Here is a 24,097-nt window from a genome sequence, read left to right on the forward strand (position 1 = left end):
CGGCGCTGCGCGCTCGTCTGGTCTAGTGTTCCGCTAGTTGCGCGTCTGTTTTCCCTCGCCGCTCCGAACGCCATTCGCCGAGAGGCGATCACATGATTTTCGTGACGTCGTGTCCAACTCTCGACGGGGAAGCTGACTTCACAGGCGCAGTGCCGAGCGACCGCTCGTCAGCTCGACGCCTCACGTGCGCCGACGCTGTCGGCCACATTTCACACATTTTTCGTGCACACCTGTGGCGTCAGGTTTGGTGTTCTGCTGTGGCAGTGAGCCACGCAGTCATCGGCTATGACAGCGTGCAGTGCGCCAAATTGCAACAACCGCACTGCAAACGGCAAAGCTTTCCGAAGTGCCATTTGGAAGGTCGGCGACTGAAGTGCGCCGGCGGCTGATGTGGCTTTTGAGAATAGGCCGCGATAATCGCGCCAAAATATTATAAATTAATAGCTCAGATGAAAAGATAATGCTTGTTAATAAAAACTATGAAAGATAATAATATTAATAACGAGAAAGTGTAATTTCAAGGTCCTTTAAAGATTCGTTATTTCACTGCATTTAGCAACGGGGTACATTTTGTGAAATGTTGTTAGGCAAGCGATTGAGTTTCAAAATTCTTTCGTTACGTCAGACTCGCCTGCTCAATGCAATGGTGTTGCTTTAGTCTGCTTGCCTGCAACAAGCTGCAGAATCATTTTAATGTATTTGTAGGGAGATGCGTTTCGGCATTTTCAGCGCATAACTCGCATAGAACACGCGGCGGTGCTAGTTGGGAAAAGTAATTCATCGCTATACTTTTTTTTCTTAAGACGCTCACGGAGGAAGACAGGACGGGACAGACGCTGTCCCATCCAGAGCGGGACTGCTTGGTCATCTGAAGTTACGTGTTCAGGACAGAAAAAAAAAACTCACAGGCCGTTACAAGTACTTTTCCGTCAGCTTGTCATGACTACGGTTTGCTGTTAACCTCTGGCGATTTTTTTTCATGCTATATGCACACCCTCGGCAAATCACATAGTAGTTTTCGGCGTTACATTGAAAAACTTGCGATCGAGTGCAACTTGTGCGCAAATGAAAAAAAGAAAAAGCCCAAGCGCTCTACACAGCGAGCCCATGAACGTAGCCCCTGCACGCACAAGCAGTGGCTTTCCCGCACAGCTTGGAACATGATGGCGGACCTTCGCGCAACTCTGCTCCCTGCGGGAGCATATACAGGAACACTTGTCTGGTCATCCCAATGAAGAGCGCCTTGCGAACGAGCGAGTGAGCGAACGGGGCTTCGGCTTGACCATCACAGAGCCAGACGTTTTTTTTTCCCTTCTAACATGACATACCATTAGCTTATAAGGATCAGTAATATTAAAACATGTAACAGAAACCCAAATAATGTCCTTATTTAGCAACTTTAATATAATAAAAGAAAACGTGATTCATATCTCTACTTCTACGCTGATTCGGGTGTTTGAGATGCGCCAAAAACTCTTTACACGTGCTACGTTTCACTGGTGCTCCGCCGAGGGGCTTCCTGCGGAGCGGAATGTAAATTCGCTCAGCTGAAAGTCTGTATTAACTCTGCCGCTCCTTGGCTACGACTGCGTGCCGAATGGAATGTTTTCCGTGGGGCACACGTCGCTATACAAGTGAGAGGTCCACCGGCGCCGGCAGAGGAGAGGTGATATTGAATAAAGGGCAAACTTATCCACAATGGGTCGGTGCTGCGACCGACCTGGGTGGTGCCAGTGGGCGGAACACTGATTTGCTTGGCTTGGGCTTGAGAAATCCCGCCCGCGCTAACAGCTGGCCTTACTCCGCTCGGCGCCAGCGGCGCGCAACGTGCGGGAGAACGCCTCACGCGGTTGTGTCCCGTCCAGCCTTGGAGCGTCATGCTTGCTCTGGCGTAAGTGAACTCGGGCTTTATGCCAGTCGGTGGCTCCATGAATTCACTAGCGTAGCTTTTGAGAAGCACTTCTTGCCACTTCTGAGCCGTTTATACTAATTTTAGAGCAGTAAAGTTACCACTGCAGTGGTCGCGCTCGTTTCTCTCAGTGAACGCAGCAGGCACAGGTTGGTTTTCTTTCTCATGCGATCACGATAAAGAGGGCAAGGTAGCCTCCCCATCAGCTATGGATATGTTTTTTTATTTTCGTGTCCATAATTTCATAGCGACTACTCAAGTCTGCGTAGCAAATACCACGGCCTGATTCCACTTCAATACTGCTGCTATTATGCTGGCGCAATCTTTTGTGATCGTAAAATGGCGTAAAAAGATGCCAGCTTCTCAAGTTAACTTACCGCAACTGTAACTGCTTAGAGGAAGTAAGTTGTATGATGGTCGATACATTCAGGAGACGAAGTGGGGTGTGCTGTGTTTGCTATTGTCCCGGATGTCCACCGCCCTGCAATTGTGTCGGTAACAATATGACCATAACGAACGACTAGAACACTTCACACGCATGACCAACATCAGAGGCTACAGCTTACACCCGCGTCTTGAGAGACCAGTTTACGCTAGTTCTGAGGCGTGTGTAGGAGTGGCTCTGAAAAACTTTTACAAAGAGTACCTCTAATACAGGGATGTTTAAAATGGAATTATTTGGATGAGGCAGGGTCGGTGAGACGCAGTTGGGCAGTGCCTTGCGTACGTTCGAAGATATATGTACAAAACGTGGCATGGACCCCCCCCCCCCCCCAAAAAAAAAAAAAGAAAACAAACAAACTAGGAACGTAACCTGCTTTATACCTTTCAGAGCCATCACTTTTCATGCGCACAACCAGCGTAAACTGGGCTCTAAAAACGTAGCCATGGCTTCTTATGTCGGTCATACGTGCAAAGTGTTTTAGTCGTTCGTTGTGATCACATTTTTTCCGCTTAAGTGTCTGAATTGATTCGCCTTGTATCACGGGGTTAATTGGTCGGCTTTAACATCCAGCATGCAAAGCAGGATACTAAGCCATGACCATGAAGAAAGAAACATCCAAGACATTTTGCAATTTATAAGCAGCAGTGTTGCCTCCCCGTTGATATAAAGGGTGCGTTTCCTAGCGGGAGGCTCAACAGCTGAAATGCTGCAGCAGTTGCGCAAGTTGGTCGCCTCTTTGCAGTCATGGGGTGTTAAAGAAAGGAGCATTAGAAAAAAAAAACAGTGGTCTAACCTACAAGTTGGACGTTCAAGCAGGAACGCGAAATGAAGAGGAGAAATCGATCGCCTTCTTCGCACTGCCCAAGGGAAAGGGCCAAAGCATCTGAGAAGTACAACGATGCGCTTGCATATGAGCGGGCCGGGTGTGGTGAACGTAGCATGAAGAGTAAGGACCTTGGGATAGTTCTCCTGAGCAGTGCCCTTCCCGCAGTATACAAGTGCAAGTGGGTGAAACCATTATAAGCAACGAGGAATAATAATAATAATAATTGTTTTTTTTGGGGGGGGATAGGAAATGGCGCAGTATCTGTCTCATATATCGTTGGACATCTGAACCGCGCCGTAAGGGAAGGGATAAGAGAGGGAGTGAAAGAAGAAAGGAAGAATTAGGTGCCGTAGTGGAGGGCTCCGGAATAATTTCGACCATCTGGGGATCTTTAACGTGCACTGACATCGCACAGCACACGGGCGCCTTAGCGTTTTTCCTCCATAAAAACGCAGCCGCCGTGGTCGGGTTCGAACCCGGGAACTCCGGATCAGTAGTCGAGCGCCCTGACCACTGAGCCACCGCGGCGGGTGAAACGAGGAAGAGATGTCTGTTACTTCCGCCTTTGCCGTCAATGGAACGGATGTGTCGCGAAGTTTCATCCCTGCTAAGGATAACACAAAGGTGGACATAATTCTGGGAGCACTAGACATGATCATACCGCTACCAAAAAATTCTGCTTGACATTTTTATGATGAGAAATTGCCAAAAAATGCTTTTGGACTATGCTCTATGATCTGGAGTGGTCTGAACAGAAAAGATTAACTCGTGGGCAGCCTGAAGTAACAGAATTTTAAATATCACAATCAGATATACTTCTTGAGGTTGTTTCGGCACGCCGGTCAAGAAAGGAGCTCTTTACTATTCGTGTTATATCTGCAACTTAACGTCTGCGACCCCCTAAAACTGGAATCAGCATATGAGCTGATGCTTGTTCGACCACAGCGTTCTATGATCAGTACCGTTACATCCTTTAGTAGTTCTTGGCTAGCAAAACTAAATGCGCCTGGATATTTAAGCACAACATATTAACCATACTTTTATCGACTGTGTTTGATCGCTCACAAATTTTCGAACTACTAACGCATTGAAGAAGTGCCTGGTTCGAGACTAAAAGCGAACCAATTGAACTAAAGCGCTCATGATATCACAAATAAATTTTCGCCTTCCAATAATCTTTATGCATCAAACGCTGCTATGCACGCATCAGTATAGTAGTTGTTTCACTTGCTGGAGTTTGCTTCGTAACGTATTTTGAACTAATGTGCTGTCGGTCATGTAGTACAATTCCCATAGCTATTGCGTCTCTTCGACAAGAATACATGCGTTTTGGTCTGGGTTTGCTTTCTGGCGTACAGAGGAGACGAACAAACAAGTAATTAGTAAATAAGCTAGAGCTTAGGCAACGGCTTGAGCCACATCTATGTGGGAAGAGTGCACTTTCATTGTGCTGGCATTTTTTGCAAGGCAAAGCAGTGCTGCGAGAAAGCAACCTTTACAGTTTTCAAGCAATGTGAACCAGGCGTTGAGGGATACCGCCTCCTCCGGAGCACGTATCTTGCGATCTAGGAAATGAAGCGAGAGATCGCTTCTAAAGTAACGAGGAAAAACTAAGACCAGGACAGAGATCCCTGAATTCTATTATGCTCTCATTGTTCAAGCAAAGAGAAGTATGTGCCATGCAGCTAATGTCTAGAAATTAGGACGGACATAAAAATATGCACATGTCGAAGAAAGCAAGCTGCCAAATCTTCCGTCTTTATCTTGAGTGGAGGAGTGACAGCGATAGCTACACATCACCCCTTTCCCCACACTCCATGATGTTTCCACACAAGCAAGAAAATGAGATAAACTGATCGCTATTGGTTCCTTCAATGCCAAATGAGCCCTTAGCGCTACGCCATCTTCGATTTCTAAAAGAAAAAAATCATGACACATGTTTTTACCATCGTAAATATTATCCTAGCTGGGTTTTTGCGGAAAAAGATTTTTTGTGCCGTTGCCGCCATCTTACGCTGACAGATAGTAAAACACAGCCTAACAAAAAAAAAATAGAAATAATTATCTTTCTCGTGCAGGACTATAAACTTTTTTTTTTCGCGGGATTAAGTCATTCTTTGATTGTATACTACGACTTGAAATGAAAGTCTCATTTTTTCCAAAACGAAACGCTAGAGAAAGTAGAAAACAATGTTAATTCTTTTTTTTAAATGAATTGTTATGTTCTCACGAAAGTTATTAGAACTATTTTCGCAAAATCTGAACGACTCAAAGAGACATATAAAATCGCTTCGAAGCGCAAGGAACGTCAGCCGAATAAGAAAAAAAAGTCGCTTTTTGCGGAACATCCAGCCGTCGACTGCATGACGAGTTTGTCCAAGTAGGAATATTAAACGTAGTTGGTTGCACACAACATTAAACAACATTCATGTCAGGAATTTTAATCGGAGCCTTTTTAGTTTCAAGTCAGAAAATAATTTTTTCATTTGAGCTCCAGCGTCGTACTCGGACGAAAAAGCATAATCACTCTTCACTGCAGGGCATGGAGCCGCTGGAGTGAAAAAGATACAGAAGCAGCGCTCCGCTGCCAGAACGCAATGGTGAGCTGGGCTTGGGCAATTTTTCAAGTGCACGGTTGAGAAAAAAGTGGAGCCGCCGCCTAGCAGGAGCATCATGACACTCCGCGTAATAACGAGACTCAACGGCCAAAGATCGCTCCTTCCTTGCTCATCATCATCCTTTTACCAGAACCGCTATGAAGTGCAGCTGGCCCTCTCAGCCCGGACACCACCTCCAAAGACACTGTTCTTCCACGCAAACAGTACAGAGCTCGCAATGTAAACATCCGAACATGCCTTTGCTATAGAAAGAAGCGCACCTTGCGGTCAGATAGCAAGCGAAGTGAAAACCGTTCCGACTGACGCCGCGCATGAAACGTAGTCAGCTTTCCGTTTGTTTCGCAGCACCTTTGAAGAAAACATTTAAAAGAGAACCAACTAGCCGTTGCAGTTCCTGTATTCATACAAAGGTCAAATACCGCCCTGAAAATTGCAGCTTAAAAAAACTGGCTGTCTATTTGGTATCTTCCAAACGCATTTCAGCCGCTTCCAATATGTGGAGTTTCCGAGTTTCTTGGAGCTGCACGCACGAAGGAAAGTGATGAATGAGAAATATGGCACTGAACTCAATAGCTTTGTGTGAGCGCTTCCTTGTCGATGGCAATGCGCTGCGCAAGAGTGTGTCGCCTCAAGTGCTGCAAAAGCAGTGCGAAAGTGCGCAAGCGTTCTCTCGTCTTCTGTTGCAGCGGTGGAGAAAAGTAACGCGTCTGGATCCTTGTTAACATGTTCCATGGAACCTATTCCCGCTTGTATGTCAGTGCTTTTTCAAGGCATGTTTTAGGATTATTCCTGTTAACGGGGAGTCTCGAGGAAACTACTGAGGTTTGACCCGATAAAAATTACCGGGAGTACTTAAGGGACTTAAGTGCGAGCAATGCGAAAGCATTGCTGTTTTATTTAAATTCTGTTCTACTTTCCTTCTAACTCTATTCCAGTTATATTTCAGTCTATTCCAGTTCTATTATAATTCTATTTATTCTCTTGTAGTTGCTGTTGTTGTAAGAACCTGCACTATTATTAGCTAATATTTCGTATATTCCCCGATTTTGATGACATCACACCGTTTCGACCAATCGTAAGTTTTGTAACGCCGCCAGGTTTTCAGCGACGCTGGGTTTTCATGCCTGTAGCAGGCAAGCATGTGGGAACGAGGAATTAATTTTATTACGAAGTGCGCCGGTATTTATACCACCAGCTCTTGAGCTGAGACATGCGCAGTGGCCGTCTTGTGCGCGCGTGTAACTGACGGTGCACACTGCTACATCTTCTCTTAACCGAAAAAAAAAAGAAGGTTATGTTCGGCGTTCCGGCAAAGGAAACCGTTGTGACTCCCTACGTTGTCGAGTGCTTCTACGAAGGACGTCTTCAGGCATTACCGGCTGAATCGAAGTATCGCCTGGCGGTTCCGTTTCTGAAGGAGGGTCCTGTATTTCTACTTTCGTAGTTCTTAGATGTTCTCTTGTGCGACGCAAATGTCCGCTGCCAGCATCCATTATGTTTGATCGCGGCGTGTTTGCAGTAGCTACAACCACTGCTGGGGCCCAGGTTCTCTGTACAGTATCATATACGGACACTGTAGACCCTGTGTCTAGATCCGGGATGTGTCTGGTCGACTTGTTGTAGCACTTCTGTTGTCGGTTCCTAATGTCTTCTGGACGGCTTCGGACTGTTTCGGTGGGAATAGTCTTTGACTCCAGATGACAGTCCAGCACTGGCAGCCTCGTTCTGGTGCGGCGGCCCATCAGTCTTTCGGCTGGGGACTGCAGAAGGTCGTCTCTCGGTGAATTTCTCCATTCTAGCAGTGCGCTGCAAAACTCAAACTTGCCAAACGAGCATTTTTTTTTTGCCTCTTGAACGGCACGCTCTGCCATGCCATTGCCACGGGGATAGTGGGGGCTGGACGTGACATGATTGACGTAGAAATGAGATATGAATGACCTGAACTTTGCACTGGTGAACGGGGGGCCGTTATCACTGCATATCTTGGCAGGTATCCCGTGTGTTGCAAAAACTTCCATGCATGCTTGGATAACCGCTTGCGCTGTTTTGTGGTAAAGCTTGCGTATCTCGAAAAAAAAACGAGTAAAAGTCTACTAGAATCAAGTACTCGTTGCCCCCGTAGTAAGGCCGCCAAGGTAAATTGGGCACTGGATGACTAAGCATTGGAAGCTTTGCATTTCTGTTTTTGTATTTCTGGCATACGGGGCAAGAAAGTCCAATCTCCCGGATAGCAGAATTCATGTTGGGCCAGAGCATCACCTGTCGGGCCCTTGCCTTTATTTTCTATTCTCCCCCGTGCGCCGCATGCAGTAAGTGGAGGACTTCCGGGCGCTTGGCTGGCGGGATGTGGTCAGTAGGCCGTTCTCGACATGCAGTTCGTCGTGGTAGGCCCAAAACGGTCGCAGGGCATCCGGTACTTGTAGCCTTGTCTCGGGCCACTCTGTGCTGGAGTAACAAAGCAACTGCGTCATAAGTGAGTCTTTTTCGGTTTCCTCCCGGATGTTTCGCAGCTGCTCGTCTGCAACCGGCAGGGAAGAAACAAATTGACTTCAAACTGCTCAGTTTCTTCTACCAGTTCTACTTTACTCGGAAAACGTGAGAGGGCGTCAGCTAAGAGAAGTTCTTTGCCTGGCTTGCACTTAACGATTATTGGGAACTTTTGAAGTACTAGCCTCATGCGTTGGAGGCGTATCGGGCATTCACATAAAGGCTTCTTGAATATCATTTCTAGTGGTCTGTGATCCGATTCGACCGTTACTCCTGGTTGTCCAAATATGTAATCTTGAAACTTTGTACAGCCATGGACGATTGCCAAAGTCTCTTTTTCGATTTGCGCGTACTGCTGTTGGGCTGCGGTCAGCGAACGGGATGAGTAAGCAAGAGGCTATCCGTTTTGCAAAAGCACGGCCCCGACACCGTATTGGCTAGCATCAACAGATAATACCACAGGTTGGTCTTGCTGAAAGTATGCCAGGACTGGTGCTTGCATGAGGCTGGCACGGAGCTGTTGAAAACTACTCTCCTGTGGGTCTGACCAAATCCATGCTATGTCTTTCTTTAAAAGCTCTCTAAGTGGAGCAGGCAGAGGGGACATATTTGGCACGAAACGGACCACGAAGTTCACCATGCCGAGAAACACGTGAAGCTCCTTACGATTTTTTGGTGGTGGTACTTGTAGGATGTCGTCCACTCGCTCAGGGTCCAGGCAGAGTCCTTCTTTGGCGAGTACATGGCCCATGTAGCATACTCGGGGCTGCAAGAAGTGACACTTTGTTCTGTTCAGCTTGAAGTTGTGTTCTCTACACCGTGTGAGCAACTTTGACAGGTTGCTATCATGCTCCTCGCGTGTTTTTCCCCAGACTAAAATGCCATCCATAACAACGGCTACACCAGCAAGCCCCTCTATTACTCCGTGCATTGCTCGTTGAAACACGCCCGGAGCCGACGCTATGCCGAACGGCATCCGCAAAACCCTATATCTGCCATACGGGGTGCTCATAGTGCATATGAGCGAGCTCGGTTCGTCCAACTTCACTTGCGAGAACCCGGATGACGCGTCCAAGGTAGAAAAGTACCTTGCTTCAGACAGACGCGGTACTATGTCTTCCAGGGTTGGCATGTGGTAATGCTCCCTAAGGATAGCCCTGTTCAAATCTGATGGGTCTAGGCATATGCGTACTTTTTCACCTTTGACCACCACCACCATGTGGTTTGCCCACGAAGTTGGTTCAGTTACCTTTGCTATGACTCCGTCACTTTCCATTCTTTGGAGCTCTGCTTTCACGCGTTCTTGAACGGCAAGCGCGACTCTTCTTGCGGGTTTAACGGTGCCTTGAGCACCGGGCTTCAGCTGGATGTGGTAGGCGACACCCTTAAGTTCTCCTAGGCCTAGAAAGACGTCTTCAAATTCCTGGGGGTCACTACAACCGACCGCATCAATTAAACCTATGCGGCTTATCAGTCCAAGACATTCAGCAACGCAGCTGCTCAGTGTAACTGGGACCTCAGGCTTGACGATATAAAATTCTGCTTCAGTGCTCTGTGATTTGTGGCTAACGGGCAGCTTACTCTTTTTTGATGCAATTCCTTTGTGGCCGAAAAAACGTGCGCAGTGTAGCGGAGCATAGCTGCGCAGGCTGGGATGTTATACGCCTTAGCATCGCCTCGGACATTACACAGCAGTTTGCACCGGTGTCAATCTTGCACCTTACATACATGCTTGCGATAACGACTCCTGCAGACCAGTGATCGTCCCTATCTACGGCACGGACTTCAAGCGTTTTAAGAAAAAGTTCTTCGTCCTGTGTTAGGTGAACTTTTTGTACGCTTTGTCCTTTGTTGCGCGGTCGTGACAATGGCTTTTGACATGCACGCGCGAAATAGTTGCGGCATCCGCATTTGTTGCATTGTTTACACAGAGCGGGACAGTTTCCACTTTTATGTTCATCGAAACCACATCTAAAGCAAGCGTTCGGTTTTGATTTCACTGCATCTATTCTGGCAGGATATGCGTCCTGTATTTCATTGAAACGTTCTTTGCCCTGTTCGCTAGCACGGCAGATTTCGACAGCTTTGCTGTAAGACGGATTTTACAACACGAGTCTCTGCTGCAAAATTTTGTCCCTGATTCCAAGAATAATTCTGCTGCGTAGCATTCTGTCTTCTAGTGCGCCAAACTCGCACTGCTGTGCAAGGGTCCGAAGTTCTGTGAGCCAATCGTTGAACGACTCACCCTCTTGCTGGTTCCTGGAGCCGAAGCGAAATTCGTTGAATGTCAGGTTCGTTGTTGGCTTGAAGTGGTCCTCAAACTTCTGCGTGACAATCTTGATGTCGAGCTTGTCGGCGTCATTCCCAAACGTGAAAGTGTGGAACAATCGCCTGGCCTCTTCGCCGGTTGCCATAAGGAACGTGGCAGCTTGAACCTCCTTTGCTTGCTCTCTCAGCTTCGTGGCCGTTGAATATAGGTCGAACTCTTTCTTCCAGACGGTCCAGCTGTAAAAAGCCTCTCCCGTTGTGTCCAGCGGTTTCGGTGGGGGAAGCATCGATGACGCCATTTCTTTTCCAACTGTTGCGGTCGTTCCTACTGGGACAGTTTCAGACTGCGTGGCTACGTTTGCCATACAAGCTACGGTATGAAACCGCGCCCCACTTCTGACACCATGTAGCACGCAAACATGTGGTAACGAGGAATGAATTTTATTACGAAGTGCGCCGGTATTTATACCACCAGCTCTTGAGCTGAGACATGCGCAGTGACCGTCTTGTGCGCGCGTGTATCTGACGGTGCACACTGCTACAATGCCGATGAGCCATTTAACGCCTTTGCATTAATAAGCTCTACTTCTAAAGACGCCTCTACTGACTTGTGTGCTACCTGCGTAGAGTTAAGAGTAGACTCGAGAATGAGAAAGAACAAAATGACAAAAATTGCAAGGTGCAGTACTAAAGTTTCTAATTTTAATTTCCATTCACTGTACCGTTTTTCTCACTCTAGCTATTAACGGTTACATCTGCAAAACGTGACGATCTAACGTAACTGACTACGCTACTTACGCAACTGCGTCAGAAGTACAGTGTTACAAAATGCAGACGTCAAACGACAGCCAAATACACAAAAAAGAATAACAGTTTTTTTCTCTTTAACGGTTCTAACACCGTTCAATGAGAGCTGCACTGAACTATGCAGTAATACAACTGTTGTTCTTTGGGTGGCGTTTGTGAGGTGGGGGGATGGAAGAAGCACTTTTACATGTTTAGAGCAGCGAGGTGCTCTGTAACGGCCGGAGTATATCCACGGTGTTCTCGGGAAAGGTTTATTTTTTTTAGAAATCGGGTTTCATGATAAAGTGAATGTTCCTTCGTGTTCATGCATGGCGGTGGTGGCGGATGTCACAAAACTGGTGATATACGCTAATTAAGATGGCAATTAACTGCAATATTGTAATAAAATTTTTAATTACAGCAGTCAGACGTTTGTTTGTTATTAGGAACTTGAAGCTGGGCATGCGTAAACCCGGTATCTTATATTAGGGGTTGGAAAAAACATTTTCTTCGCCGCTAGCCCGCTAAGTATGGCTCTTCGGATTCATGAAACGCATATGAACGGGGCTACGCGCGCTTCTCAATAGCCAAGAACCTTTTTAATGCTTCCGGAGAGCAGAGAGTAGCGGAGAAATTTCTAGCCCGTAACGTCAAATAAAAAAAAATATTTTTCACAGCTAAATGTCCACCCGGCGCGGTGGCTCAGTGGCGTGTTCGGCTCTGCACTCAATATCTTGGTGCGGGCTAGTTGGTGAATCCTCACGGAAAGCGGCAGCGCGAAGCAACAAGGACGAAAGAGAGACACGTTTGTCCTGTGTTCTGAACTAAAGATCGCCGCATTTTATAAATTCCAGCCGCAGCGGCCGTATTTCAATGCTGGGTCAGAAACGCTCGAGTGCTGTTAGCGCATTTTAAGCGGCAATGCCAGAGAACTTTAAACAGTCCAAGGTGGCCGAAGTCAATCCGGCGCCTTCCAATACGGCGTCCCTCACAGGCCATGCCATGTGTCGCATCGGGACGATCGGCTCTATATGTGCCATGCCTCTAATGATCCCTTTTGGATGCACTTACGGCCGGCCTCAGTTTACCAATAATAAATAAATGCTTAACTCCTGTAAATAAAACATATATTAGCAGATGTCAGTTGATTACTCAGCTGATATAGAATACCTCACCAGTTCTGTATCATTCCCCGCCGGCGGCCGCCATTATCACGAAGGAACAATCATATTTTGCAAAGCTGTTTTCTGAAAATTACCTAAGTCTTCCCGCTAAAACCTTCTATACATTTCAGTTAGGGTAGTTGTGCCTCGCTGCACGCGAACGTTTGAGATATGACAAAGTACGTTTGACGATTATGCCAGTCCTAATCAGATAAATACACTACTATGTAGCTGGATACAACTAAGGAACGAAGCGGAGAATGCCCCACAAAAGATAGCCTCCACACAATAGCGTCGACTGGCTCTCACTACGTACTGGCAGCGTGACATCACAGTGGGCTGGCTGGTTCAAGGTGGTTTAGTCCCGAATAAGGGATTATTCTCGACGTAATGACAATCGGTCGACGCCATTGACTGGAGGCGGGCATTTGCCCGCCTTTGCCTTCCTTTGACGGGCATATGGCGCCTCGTTCTTAAGTTGTATCGGGTTAAAGCGTGCACCGTTGCAGGAGAATCAATGTGTTCTCCGCATTGAACCCGAAAACCTTCTTTAGCGAATGACATGCAGGAGTTTCAAGGTCATTTATTATTGCTCGCCACCGAGTGGCTCTTTATCTGCCTTTTATTCACTAATGCAGAACAGAAGGCAATCCGCTAGTTTACTGAACCCGTGGCCGTTGCAACCGGGCGTTGAAACATTGTAACATGTTGTTAAGTCTCTGCCCCGAAGCCACACCTGTTGAAGTGGGCCTTCACCATTTTTTGGACATCCGTTTTCTGGGGCAGAACATTTGCTGTCGTCATGATGGCCTTGATTACAACCATTCGTGAGATCTGAAAAGCAAAAACAGCCGAATGAAGACTGGAGGTGTATTTGGCAGCTGCTGTAGCGCTTTCGGACCAGCAGTTCTAAAAAAAAAGCCTGGATATCTGTCAGTGTGTATTTAGAACTCCCTATTTCACAATATCGACATAAATGTCGCAAGAACTGTAGCAATTCAGGCGTGCTGCACAACTCCACGCTCACGACATTCGACCTTATCCTCGTATCAAATATGCTTGTGCTCAAAAAATATTTTTTTTATCATCATAAGCTGTTTTCAGGATGAAAACTGAGCGCAAGTGCGGATTTATGGGTCATTCTTGGTGGAGAAGGGGGGGGGGGGGAGGGGATGTAACTGCGGGAACCGCTGATATTTGAACCAAGAATTTCTGCGAAGTTTTTATTCAAAAAAATGGTGTTGAGCACGGGTTTTCCTCCATAAACTCGACCCCGACTCAGCAACGGCGTCCTTTAGTAAAACATTACACCGCGTCAGAGAACGACGCGCTACACAGGACTTTCTAGGTGCGGCGTAGGACACTGCGCCATCAATATTTATTTCTCATTCTGGACAAGCGCTTTTCCTTTGAACAATCTAAATTATCCATTCGTTCTGTAAAGCAGGAATCGCAAATATTGCCGGCATCGCTCGCTTCGTCAAAACAGTGCTAGATGCTTTAAAAAAATTGCGAAGTCGCGAGCACAAATCTAAGTCATCGGGCTGCAAAGGGTTAGGCAACAAAAGCACGAGCTTTTACTAGCTTTGGTGGACAAGTTATCCCTCATGGAGTGTAACCTTTTGTTAAGTAACACAGATGATAAGAGTTGTACTGCAATGAACATTTCGAGTGGCGTTTTCATGCGGAGTACCTCAGTTTCCGATATGGTCTCCGCTAAAAGTGGCGCAGTTCTGCCCTCGGTCTAATTCTCTGTAAAATATTCAGGGTGGGTTTTGAAGACCGTAACGGCGCATCAATGGTCGAACTCTTCTTCGCACGAGAGAAAACGCACCTTAGAGCATTGTTTCTTTGGGAAAATGATCAGATGTCTGGTGGCGTGATGAGATTACTGAGGCAGAACGCGCCCACTCGTGACGACATGCAAAGAATATTGTGCACCAGTGGCGGACGCGCATCCCCGCTACAGTGGTGGTCACCATATCGAAAAGTGATGGCCTGTGACGACAGACGACTTCCTAGACTTCCATCGGGATGTAACCATCCTTGTACTTCTCAATTAGGAACTTAAAAATTTCCAGCTCAGGAGTCACAACTCACTGAGCACTACCTGTAAGTTTCAGGAATAGCCGCCCTGGCACATTATAGCCATTCTCTGTCTCAGTCTTGCTATCCATGCTTGAGGCTAAAAAGCGCCCCGTCCTGACTCGTGAGCGAAAAATACCCCCCCCCCCCCCCCCCCACACACACACACACACACATATACGACAGAATTCACTTGAGTGCCCAGGGGCTGAATATCCACCTCCACGTACGATTTCCCCCTAAACGCGAAGGTCATCTATTCCTAACGAAAAAGACGCCTGGTGGAAATAGCACCATGTATGCTAATGAAGGGGACAGACCGTGGTTCCACACTCGCAACACAGCTCATGTAATACCTTAATTATCTTTCTACCATTGCAGTCACCGTAGATCATTTCTTGTTGATCAAAAAATTCAGTCGTTTAGTGCAAGATACAACCCCCCCCCCCCGCCCCCCGCCCCCCCTCCCCCCAAAAAAGAAACTTCTGCCGCAAGGTTTTGAAAGAACAATGAGGACAAATTGAGTTGGCCTGTGTAAGCAGACCGACCGCTTTCTTAGGTGAGAAGCTTTAATTTTATTGAACACGGGACTGAAGGAACTCGAAAAGGAAAAAAAAAATGCAAAGCAGGTGTCGCTATCACCGGCCGTTTTCGCAAGCAAACCACGATGCGTTAAGACGTTTTTTAATGCGGATCTCAGAGGCTGGGTTTGACTGCAATTAAATACTAAGCGGTGATCATGGGGTAGTATCCGGTCTTGACGTCGCGTGTTTTAACCTAGTGGCAGGGAAAACTTTAAATTCAATTTCTCAACTTCGAATACGGCTTTTTCTGCATGACATATATCAACATAGCCGGAGAGAGCCATAAAATCCATTTTTACTCAAAATAAAAATTTCACGAAGTTGGAATCAGTGTTCTTTCCAGCAAATTTAAAACAGAAATGGTCTAAATACACATTAAAAAAACAGTCGTGCTGCTTAGCCGATTGAAGCAACAGCCTCTAAGAGAAGCTGCGGAAAAGGAAGGCTAGGGCTAGCGACCTTCCGCTAAATTTAAGTTGATTTTGAAGGAACCTCTGAGCGCATTTTTTTTCTATGCTTTCTTTTGACGTCCACCGAAATATGATTTGAAGACTTTTAGGAACTTGGTTTTAGTTCCTATGCTTCGAACGTGTGCAGCAGAATTCCTTTGATTGCTTCGTAGAGATTTCTGTGACAAAGATTGTCTTGCGTGCTGTTTTTCCGCGTTCAAAAAGGCTAAATAAGGCCCCATGAACCCTTTGCTTGAAACGTCTTTGATTTGCTTGAAACATAAAAAGGGTAATGACAATTACTGTGTGATGGGCGCTGATTACGCCATGCATCTAATTTAACACATTATCTCGAGTGTTGAGATTTTCCTGTTGAGATTTTAGATAATTTGTAATGTGTACATATTGAATTCATGATTCATTGCTGAATGACTTATGATGCAAGCAAGCTAGTGTCTTGGTCATTTTTGCTAACGTCTCTTTAACATATGCAGACGCGTTTCAGTAATGTTCTCTTGCACGCAGCTTAAGCATCCACTACACTATCATATATAGAAATTTCGCTAAATATGGAACAGTCCAGGACTACAGCCACCAATCATTACATCAAACCGCTTCCATCGATCCTCGGAAAGGAACATGCAACATGATCGAGAATAGGGCATGCTCGGGACAATCGGTCCGCATCTGCTTTATATGGTATGCCGAGCATCCACATGACGCACGTCCTTATTCGAACGATAGAAGACCCGTTAACGTCTATGCCAGCTGTCGGACTACCTTCACCGTGTCTTTGGCCACTGGCTGGAATAGGATCCGCATTTATACGATACTCGTACGAGTTTATTGAAAGGGTCCTTGACGTCAAGCTGGACGACGACAATTTCATGATGCCTTTTTTCGTGAAGTCTCTGTTCACCAGCGTCCCTGTGGAACTTGCGGTGGATGCATACGCGGTCGCCTTCAGGGTGGCGAGAAGCTCGGCGAAATACCACCTTTGGATGCGCAGTACCCCCTGATACTTTTGAAATTTTGCCTTGAAATACTCGTCTTTCAGGGCGCGTTCTACAAACAAGTTCACAGAACTGTAATGGGCATTTAGATTTCTGTCACGGCCGCCAACCTTACAATGGAAGTCATAGAACACCGGGCTCTGGCTTCTTTCCAACTTCTGCCTAAAGTCTTCCTGCTGTACATTCATTATTGCCTCTGTATCATCCAGAAGGACGTTCTCGCCACCTTCAGAGAGCACATAAACAGCATTGCAGAGTATATTAAGTTTACTGCCGAGGTGGAGGTTGCCATCCGACTGCCTTTTTTGGATGTCTCAGTGGAGTGAGATGGCCGCCTGCTTTCATTCGAAGTCTTTAGGAAGAACACGTACGCGAAGAGGCACGTGCATTTCAACTCAGTGAACCCCGATTGCTACAAACGCGCTGTTGCGGCTTCGACCATTCAAGGGTCCCGGAAAATCTGCGCAACACCCTAATACGATACCACAGACCTGATGCAAGTGCGCCGTGAGTGGAAGAGTTGTGGCTACGCCAAGAAATTTGTGGATTTCGTGGAGCGTCGATCGATGCATCCAGTGAAACCGGTTGGTAGACACAGCCGACCAAGCATCTTCCTACCTTATGTACCTGGCATAAGTGAAGTGCTGAAACGTGTCCTGCGTACAGACAGTTGCCACACACCTGCCTAGAGCGTTCGAGTGGCGCCGCTATAGGTATTGTACTTGCGTCATTTGCAAGTGGCCTAGAGCTGGAAACGAGACCTTATTGTGCATGAACGTTCACATGGATCATATTTAGCTTTTATGTCTTTAAACGCTATATCTAGACGGCCAGGCAGCGGCGATTGTCATAAATGTCGAACAGAGCGTGCCGCTCGAGCTGTGTAGACAGGTGTGTGAACGATTGTAGGTTGCCCACATTCCCATCCGCAAGTTACGGCATGAGTTGGTGAAATTGAAGGACAAGCTCAGAAAGAAATATTCCGGGTGTCATGTACAAGATTTCCTCCGATGGGTGTGACCATGTTTACTTATGTGAGATCGGGAATTCTGAAAAGCGATGGAAACAGCACATGGACAACGTGGCAAACAAGAAAGCTGTTTCCAGCGCACTTTCAGAGCGCGCCGTATCGGCAAAACATGATTTCTTTGGGATGAGGCTTCCGTCATCGCCAAAGGAAAGGAAGAGGATTTCACGCCAATATCTCAGGTGTCTCGATGTGCAGACCACAAAAATAACATTTGATTGGTGCGACAGTAATCTTCCACCAATGTGTGCAAGATCCCTCGGACCATTATTGGAACGTGCTTAAGAGCCACGTTGCAAGCTTAGCTTTCAATGAACAAATTTTCCGCGGTATGGAAGCCCCAACTTAATCTTTTGGCCCAATCCACTGGTCGGCATTGCCTTTTATTTTCTGAAATGAATTTACCACCTGACCAGAGGAGACTTGATTTTTTTTTTAAAGTTGTTTTGAAAGATTTCTTGAAAAGCAGCTTAAAACCAGTTGTAGTTTGATGCGCTGATAATTGTCGTGATTTGAAAGATTTATTGAAAAGCAGCTTTAGACCAGTTGTAGTTTGATGCGTTGCTAATTGTCGTGATGCGGAACAGGAAGCATAAATCCAAAGACGTACGTCTGATGCCTGAAAAGAACCTCGAAGGGGAGAGGACGATGGGAAGAAAGTGTCGCTTCGGTCAGAGGGGAATGCGTGGTCACGTCGCAAACTTTGAGTTGACACACAAGAAGTGGAAAGGTGGCCTTCGTAGAGGAGACAGTGACCGGCAAGCGTCGATGGCGAGGTTTTTCCGCAAGGCTATGTCATCCCAGCTGGCAGACCGATCCATCGGTGATGAGCCACGACGCTAGCCTTCAAGACCTTCCAGAGCCGTCGCTACATGGATGCTGAGGATGCGAGCCCCTGAACCGCCACAATCTGAGGCTCCTCTTGAAACGCAGGGCACGAGTGACTGGCTGAATGTGCGCGTGAACGTCTTGTTGCTTGTTCCTCCGCGGTTACTTTGTGAAAATGTTAGGCTTAGACACGTGACCTTTTGTACTCATGTCTGCTTTCCAATTTTTCATTGTTTGGGATCATGCTAACACCACAACACAACTCCTTTTACACGCCAGTGACATAGAATATTATACCGATTCTCAAAGAATCAGCTTTTTCTTTTAATATAAAGCATGCGTTGCGCGTAGCAGGGCACCAGGAGATTCTACCGAACGCTTATTTCTATTGTCATTAAACAGATGCTAGAGAAAGTGGAGCTCTATATTCGTAATAATGTCATTGTTTTGCACTTAAGAGGAAAGCGTAATACTAGTTTCAGGACCTCAGGCGGCGAGAAATAGAGCCAGTGATATCCATCGTCAGCAATAAGAGGAGTCGTTACAAAGCAAGAACATAGAAGAAATGAGAGCCTTGCTTACCTGCTGCAACAAGAAGGAATATTGTAAAGAGCAGTGCCTTCATTGATGACTTCTTCCCACAATAAGCGAGAAATGTTTCGTTTGTTCTCAGTTCACCTTATGCAGTTCCTTCAGTGCTTCAACGTCGGATGTCGATGACATGCGAAGTTATCAGCGCCTATACTGTATTCGTTGCCAAAAAGAAAAATATTTTAAGTGAAATTCCTTCTTTCCTAATAAGCGCTGCATACGGACGACTTCTTTCTTTGAAAAAAAAACCGAGATCTGAAGGGAACCAGACGCTCTTTGACAGCTTTTAATTTTGTGCAAGTTTACTGACACTTCTTGTTGGCAAAGAACAAAATGTACCGACAGCCATATAGCATATACAATTTCAGCACTTCAAACGCGGGGCCAACGCTCCCGCTTACACTCTGCACTACCCAATACCGCCGAACAAAACTGACCCGTCATGAAATGATCACAGATGTATAGGAAAATTCTCCCGAAAAAGATGAGTAACAATTTCCTTCTTCTGCTGGCGCTTATCTGCCATGGACTGCAAATGACTATAATTGTCTTCAGGGCTGATGCGATGGCACTAGCTACTTGTAACAGTTTTTTGAAGACCTTACACGTCATGAAAAAAATTACTCTGTTCTCCAGTCCCATAAACCAACCGATGGAAAGCTGTCCTTTTAACTCGTCGGAGCTCGCTGGATGTCACAAATCTTCAGCGCCCATTTCTTGCTGCATCACAGCAGCGTCGCTTTAATTGGAACAGCAGCTTTGACGGGGAACTCATGACGGCTTCCAAAAAAAGAACGGCCTTTGTTGGCCAGATTTTAAAACGGAAAGACAGGCTAATTGATAGCTGCGGTTAATGAGCACATAAGAACTTTTCAATATAGAGGATGACAAGTTTCAGAGGAATAGCGCGCGGCTTGAAATGGCGCTTTGTTACCCGTACGTATTGATGCATGAGCTGTCATGCCGATTTTAGGCGGTGAAATAGTGCATTGCAGAAAACACAAAATAAAGCGGATGAAACAGACGCACGAGGAAAACTGTATACACTTTTTCTGTCTTTTTTTGTTCTGCTCTACATTCGTGAAGTTTACGGGATATGAATTCGAGGAAAAAATTTATTTCTGTGTTGTTTCGCTAGCCAGTAGATTCGTTTTTGCGCCAAGAGATGCACGCTTGTCCTCTCATGCAGAGTCACTGGAAGCATTGCAACTGCCATGTTTCTATGCGTTCTGTCGAACTACCTTGCCTCACCTCTTCCGCTCTAGCCAGATATTAAACCGTATAAACCCGGGTGTACTAGCGCGTCTTCTCTTTCCTTCTTTGCTCTCATATCTTGCAACTCTCCTACTTTCGGCACGTGGCAGCGAGCGTGGCTCGGCTTGAGCGAGTAGGCAGGCCCGTGCACTTCACATTCCATTCTTCCTGTCAGCAACAGCAGCAGCAGCCGCTATGGAGAGTGTTCGCGCTTGCCCGTGTAATATGTCAGTAGAAGTCCAGCGCTAGCACCGAATAACATGTGTTCGCCATCATTCTCAGCCTTATTGTCTTTATATTTTTATTTATTCAATGTACTGCTAAAGGTCCGCTAAGAAGGGCTTTCCTGGTTTCAGCGAAAAATTGCCCTAAGTCGCTAAAACTAATCGGCGAAGGAAAGAAAAGACGTTTGACCAAGCTGGTGGCTTCACTGAAAAAAAAAAAAATTCGAGTGACAATAAAAAATAATATTATGCACTTGCTGGGCATGCAGTTCCGTCCCCCCATGGTCCTGCTGATGATGGTGGCCGTTAAACATACACATACAACATTGAACCTTGCACTATCTTTGGCAGTACCGCTGACGGAACCTAGAGTGCAGAACGGGATGGCATTGAAATGGCGCTCGAACACCCAGTGGCTCCATTGCGGTTTGCCTGTCTGTTGTGTCTAGATGAACTGAACTGATTGGCAGTGCTCGGGGAGCAGTAGGATGTCCTTGTAAAGTCAAAGTGCGTCATGGACAGGACTTGGGTGAACAAGTGGGTTATTGCTGAATTCGCGCTGGAACGTGTAAGTACAGCATCTTGAAATTTTGCTTGACATCTTGTATTGGCAGCTTACTTCACATTGACACGAACCCCAGAGTGTCGTCGCTAGCATCTACTCTTGGCGGTGCAACGGCGTCAGATTTCAGAATAGTTTTAGCGGGCCGTTTTCGATGTGCTTCACGTGCACGTACTTCAGGATGTTCCCACCATCGACTCATGCGCTTGTGGGCAAGTTTACGACAAGCTTTTCGAAGTGGAGCTCAGCTCAAGCCGCCAAAGGTCAACCTACTCTGCTCGCCGGCGCAGCTGTTATCGAGGCTGCTCAAAGAACGGCCCATTGTTGTTGTTATTCTAACAACGAATGCACCAGCTTCTTGTTGTTGTGCCTTTGGAATGGCACATACCCTCGACGGGGACTGGCCTCACATGTAAGCTTTGAAAGTAGATAATAGAATGCGTGATATAAATAAAGAATCAGAAAAAATGGAAGAATATAGTAGGAGAGGCAAGAAAACACAACTAATCAAAAAACAAACATTTTGGAACGATAAAAAAAGGAAAGGGAGGGAGCGGAATCGGTGCATCTAGCAGGGAATTCTTCCAAGCTAGTAAAGAATTTGTGAACAGCGGAGCGAGCTACCCTGTTGCCGCAGCCCTGCTGAGTATCGCCAAACGAGAAAAATATTGGAGGTCATAGATATACGTAGTTTTTTAAAAAGAATTTCCAGGAGAAGTTTACGGATGGAGGCGGAACTATACAACCGCTTGAGGAGTGATGATGATTGTATAGTTTTCGGTTTTTAAGGATTTTCGTGGTCATGATCGTTTAATTTTCATACTTCTGTAGAGCTGTTTGTTATATTTTTCTTCCAGATGGCCATGATAAAATGTGTTACGTGGGCACTTATCGGGCTTCATGTATTAGATCTCTTTCAGTGATCTGTTGTACGGCGCGTGTTGGCTTCGTGACTGCGAATGCGTGATTGCACGGTTCTTACGGCGTGGTGGCTTACAAAAGGGCAGGTTTTACGCGAAATAAAATTCAGTTGTAAGTTGGCGCTGCTCCTATCGTGTCTGTTTCCCTTTTGTCCCCGTATTTAGCGACGTTTTCTTTGTAAATCATGAACCAACTAGCCCAAACTATAGTTTTCCTTAATAAACTTCCAGGAGCAAGGAATGCAGAAATATCTCAGGGAGCAGTTAATTATTTTCAGTACTTCCTGCAAAGAAACATTGAGCAGTGTTTTGAACATGCCAGAAGTAGTACCATCTGTGCCAGGGGCCGAAGAGCGGGTTGCTGAGATTGCAGCTGCCATCTCAGGCATAGACACACCAGAAAAATCGGTCACTCTAACAGGGAACGAGAGAGGCTTCGGGCATGACGACGAAAAAAGATCTGCTAGACCGCGACCAAGGGCACCGAATGAGTCAGCCACCTCGCTAGGGCTCAGCACCACAGATGAGGACCACATAGCCTGCTGCGGATATTTAGCGCAGCTGTGAAAGCGCTTTTAAACTTCCTGAAAGACTCAGGACTGAGTTAGAGGTTACTAACTTTCGGTGTGTGCCCTGTGTACCCTGCTAGTATTGGCCTACGGACGCATGAAATAGTGATCTCCCTCCTCTGCCTCCTTTCTATCTCTCCCTCCGATCCCCTTTCCACGTGTAGGGTAGCATACTGAGCGTCGCATAGGTAACCTCTCTGCCTTTTCATTCATTTCTTTCTCTCTCTCTCGCTCTAGCGCTGCGCAAGAATCTAAAAAAGTAGGCCGGTGATTGGAATTGGAAGAAATGGAATATAAGTCGGCATAATATCTTGCTTTGCTGTTGCCCGAGGGCATTTAATAGGTGCAGCGTGAAACTCTGATTGTATCTAATTATAAAAGGTATGATTTTTTTCTCAAACTTCTCTACGCAGCTTTCTGGGGCTGTGAATCACAAGGAATTTGACGGCGGACTACACGAGGCAACAGAAAATTCAGCAGGTTGAATGGAATCGTGCAACCATGGGCACCACAGACGGCGCATGTGGCTGAGAGTTAGAAGAATTTAAAGACGAAAGGGAAGACCGAAGGGCGGATTCACAGCTTCCATAATTTACAAGGCGCCTCTGGCGAGCCCCTTAGTCCAATTTTGAAAGGAGAAAATAATAGATTATAGGAAGGTGATCAGTGCTGGTTCCATTGTCTATGGTCGCCCACAATGACACAAGAAATCCTGACGTCGAAATAGTGAGATTAAGGAATTCCAAATTCCTCTTCAGTCCAAATTACAGCTTACTCAATTAGATGTTAAAGCGTTAAAGCGTATGCTGTAAGTGTAGCGCAACACGATGAGGACGCGACCTAACGAAAATTTGCACCTTTAAAAAAGTATAAGATAATGCTTGCATACTCGATCTCGGACGGGCTAAAAAATAGAATGACGTCCATACGCAGACTACACGTCATAAAATAGCGAACAAAGTAAAACTATCAGAACTTCGCTTACCAGGTGCGATAATAAGGATCACTATTAGTAAGCGTGCGTTCCTTGACAGTTGGTCACACACAGGAGAAAAACGTGCGGCGTCTTCTCAACACACTTGATGCAGAACCTACTGCGGTCGAATGTCGACTTGCTCGTGTTTACCCTTATGCGCAGCAAAGCTTTTAAAGTGCTATGGTTGCTTGCCTCACAAAGGGCACAAGCGGACGGCTGTAGTCGAAGCTGCAAATGTGAAGCAAACTAGACGCGCTTGACAGCTTTTTCCTTTTTTTTTAATGAAACACTGCGCATAAATCTCGAGCAATGACAACTACAGTCGTGTCCTCAGAGCACTGGCTACCACGCAACACGTGTATGACCTGGCGGCTTATAAGACCATGACTAGTAATACGATCAATCAGGCTCTCATCCTGCAGCATTTAAGAAAATAAAATAACACTAATGCGTGAAGTAAAAAGACAGAATCAGAGAAACACATTCCTGAAGATGATTTCCAGCGTCTAAAAT

The 24,097-nt window shown here is 46.2% G+C and overlaps 1 protein-coding gene and 1 long non-coding RNA gene across 2 annotated transcripts; both read right to left on the reverse strand.

Annotated features, from left to right (window-relative positions):
• Positions 1-7,090: 7,090 nt before the first annotated feature.
• LOC144095341 (uncharacterized) lies at positions 7,091-10,852 on the reverse strand. Its single transcript, XM_077629106.1, has 3 exons — positions 10,531-10,852; positions 8,168-8,316; positions 7,091-7,864 (listed from the first exon to the last, which is right to left on the reverse strand). The coding sequence occupies exons 1-3, from the start codon at positions 10,850-10,852 to the stop codon at positions 7,091-7,093; spliced, it is 1,245 nt and encodes a 414-aa protein (XP_077485232.1).
• Positions 10,853-13,078: 2,226 nt separating this feature from the next.
• On the reverse strand, positions 13,079-23,807 carry LOC144094802 (uncharacterized). Its single transcript, XR_013306578.1, has 3 exons — positions 23,594-23,807; positions 19,071-19,232; positions 13,079-13,336 (listed from the first exon to the last, which is right to left on the reverse strand). It is a non-coding gene; the product is annotated as an uncharacterized LOC144094802 (long non-coding RNA).
• Positions 23,808-24,097: the final 290 nt, after the last annotated feature.

The sequence above is a fragment of the Amblyomma americanum genome, chromosome 6 (genome assembly GCF_052857255.1).
Source record: "Amblyomma americanum isolate KBUSLIRL-KWMA chromosome 6, ASM5285725v1, whole genome shotgun sequence".
In the NCBI taxonomy this organism is placed as follows: Eukaryota; Metazoa; Arthropoda; class Arachnida; order Ixodida; family Ixodidae; genus Amblyomma; species Amblyomma americanum.